The following is a 3,135-nucleotide window of genomic DNA, read 5'->3' as shown; positions in this document are numbered from 1 at the left end:
ATTCTTTCCATAAAAGTGCTAAAAAGTTTTTAAAAGTGGTCGAATTTCGGCCACCGGGCGGTCCTAGTTATTATTATTATTTCAATTTTTGACTGCACACCACATTTTAATTTTTAATTAATTTTTTTATTTATTTTTCACTATTTGTTTTGAAATTTCATATAAAAAGTAAGTATTTTACATTCAAAACATAAGAAAACAATCATTGCTGACGTCTATCGACGGAATTGTCGATGTCGTATTCTTGTTTATTTCATTCATGAAATTTACGGTATTTGCGATTCGACCCAGCCAACTACAATACTCTAGCAAGTCTCTCCTAATACTGACTCATTGTTGTTCTCTTCTTAATGAGTGATTAAGCAACAAAGTTCTTATCTATCTCTCTTAATTCCTACGTACTACTTTCATTTGTATCTGTAATATAAAAATAACAAAAACTCTTAAAGTCCCTTAGTTTTGAAACAGCCTTTAAACAGAACACTACAGTGATAGATCGATAAACAAATAAATTATTAAAAATAAAACCTCAACATGGCTATAACTACAATCTTATTGTACATATTAATAGCTTTAGTCTCATTGACAGTGTATTTTATTAAAAAACGTTTAAATTACTGGCGAGAACAGGGTATTGCCCATAATAAACCCAGCTTAATTGCTGGAAATTTGAATGGCCTTCAAACCCAGCGCAGCATAGCCGATTGTATACGTCAGACATATGAACAGTTCAAGGGCACTGGGCCTTTCTGTGGTTTCTATTTCTTTCAAAGACCCGCCGTGGTAGTTCTGGATACGGCCTTAGTGAAAAATATATTGATTAAGGATTTTTCCAATTTTACCAATCGTGGTTTGTTTCACAATGAAAAAGATGATCCCCTAACAGGGCATTTATTTCTGTTGGATGGTGCAAAATGGAAAAATTTAAGACATAAATTATCGCCCACCTTTACCTCAGGTAAAATGAAATTTATGTATCCCACAGTTATACAAGTGGCCGAAAAGTTTGTTGAGGTTTTTAGCCATTTAAGCCAAGGCAATGCTGAGGTGGAGATTAAGGAATTGTTGGCGCGCTTTACTACAGATGTCATAGGCACCTGTGCCTTTGGCATTGACTGCAATAGTTTGCAGGATCCCAATGCTGAATTTCGTTTAATGGGCAAACGTTCTTTAAACAAACGTAGACATGGCAAACTGTTGATGGGTTTCATACAAGGTTTTCCGGAATTGGCCAAAAAATTGCACATGAAAATGATACCCGAAGATGTTACGCAATTCTTTATGCGCATTGTTAAGGAAACGGTGGCCTATCGTGAGGCTCATAATATAGAAAATCATGATTTTTTAAGTATTTTGATAGACTTGAAAAATGGCAAAGGGGGGGAAAAGGCGGTGAAATTGAGTATAGAAGAAATGGCAGCCCAGGCGTTTGTGTTCTTTTTGGGAGGCTTTGAAACCTCCTCTTCAACCATGGGCTTTGCTCTGTACGAACTGGCTCTAAATCAAGAGATGCAGCAAAAAATGCGCCAAGAAATAAATGAAGCCTTTGATGAAGAGGGTCAAATAAACTATGAGGCTTTACATAATTTACAGTATGTAGGCCAGGTGATATCAGGTAATTGAATATTATTTTTTATTATTGTAAATTAAAATTAACATTTTTTTGTTTTGTAGAAACCTTGCGCAAATACACCATTATACCCCATTTGAATCGCCAGGCTTTGGCCGATTATGTGGTACCTGGTCATCCCAAATATGTCATTAAAAAAGATATGCCAGTTATAATACCCGCCTATGGCATGCATCATGATCCCGACTTGTATCCCGATCCCGAAAAATTCGATCCAGAACGTTTTGATGCCTCACAAGTCAAACAACGTGATGCCATAGAATGGTTGGCTTTTGGCGATGGTCCCCGCAATTGTATTGGCATGCGTTTTGGTTTGATGCAGACTCGAGTTGGTCTGATTTATCTACTGCGTAATTTTAGGTTCTCTGTGTGTGATAAGACTGAAGTGCCGTTGGAGTGGAATAAGAAATCATTTATATTGTCTAGCAAAAATGGTATTATCCTCAAGGTGGAAAAGGTTTGAGGAGGAAATGTTTTAGATATAACCCCATATTTATAATCGGTTTTTAATTTGTTTTAATAAATTTAAAAAAATTGTTTATGAACAAGGCCTTTACTCTATAATTTAGATTTTGTTATTGTGTTATTTTAATTGTTAATATGAGGAAACTACTATTTAATTACATATTTGGTTAATTATTTATGTATAGAATACAAAATATTAATATTTCTTTCCATAAGATTTACAATAATTGTTATACGCTATTATACTCTTTTCAATAACTACCTTCTTATCTTAGTAAACAAATAAAATAATTGTTAAAACAATATAAACAATATAAAAAATAAATGTAAGCTTTTATTTCTCTTTAAAATAATTCCACATATTGCAATCAAACTAATTTATCAGAAAAAAACAACTCAGAAAAAAACTTCTTAATGACATTTATGACGGTCACTCCATCTGATATTATTACATGGATTTGGAAATACGTTTATCTAAATATTAAAAGTTTAACCCTCGAAGCATCGCATCACTTACAATAATGATTGGATATAGGCTTAAATCGCTTGTTATTGAAATCGATATAATAAGGCCACAAATTCCTGAGGTACGACTACCACGACATTTTAACCTATATCTCGATTATTAAGTCAATAACGTAGACAATGTGGATTTCAAATGAAAGGCATTTCAAAGCCCTGTCAAACGACGTATACAAAGATATAGAAGTTGAAAGCCACAATGGGCCAAACTCGGGGAAAATATTTTATCGGAATTTTTATACACTTCACCACGAGTTCGACATTTCGTTTGTAATTTCTACATCTTTCATTTGCGACCCCATAAAGTCCGTCTGCCTGTCTGTATGTTGAAATCAACTTTCTGTAGCCCCCAAATAACTTACAAACATGATTCATACATCAATATATCGCAAATTCTTCCGGCTCGGTTTCTATTTTAAATCGACAAAATCAGCCCACAAATGGCTGAGATAATAAGTTGAACAATGGGTCAAAATCGGAAAAAACAATATTAAATAAAAAATTTAAAAAACAAAACA

At 33.7% G+C, this 3,135-nt stretch overlaps 1 protein-coding gene across 1 annotated transcript; it reads left to right on the top strand.

Annotated features, from left to right (window-relative positions):
- Nucleotides 1-471: 471 nt before the first annotated feature.
- LOC135961814 (probable cytochrome P450 6a21) lies at nucleotides 472-2,394 on the top strand. The gene is made up of 2 exons (XM_065513428.1): nucleotides 472-1,615; nucleotides 1,675-2,394. The coding sequence occupies exons 1-2, from the start codon at nucleotides 535-537 to the stop codon at nucleotides 2,091-2,093; spliced, it is 1,500 nt and encodes a 499-aa protein (XP_065369500.1). The 5' UTR covers nucleotides 472-534; the 3' UTR covers nucleotides 2,094-2,394.
- The last annotated feature ends 741 nt before the right edge of the window (nucleotides 2,395-3,135 follow it).

Source organism: Calliphora vicina, chromosome 5 (genome assembly GCF_958450345.1).
Source record: "Calliphora vicina chromosome 5, idCalVici1.1, whole genome shotgun sequence".
In the NCBI taxonomy this organism is placed as follows: domain Eukaryota; kingdom Metazoa; phylum Arthropoda; class Insecta; order Diptera; family Calliphoridae; genus Calliphora; species Calliphora vicina.
The sequence above is the reverse complement of the archived record's forward strand: the minus strand, read 5'-3'. Positions and strand labels throughout refer to the sequence as shown.

Bases quoted from the DNA above. Each gene is read 5' to 3' on its own strand.
- LOC135961814 (XM_065513428.1), top strand. From the start codon at position 535: ATGGCTATAACTACAATCTTATTGTACATATTAATAGCTTTAGTCTCA. The intron at 1,616-1,674 runs GTAATTGAATAT...TTTGTTTTGTAG, and splicing joins TGTAGGCCAGGTGATATCAG to AAACCTTGCGCAAATACACC.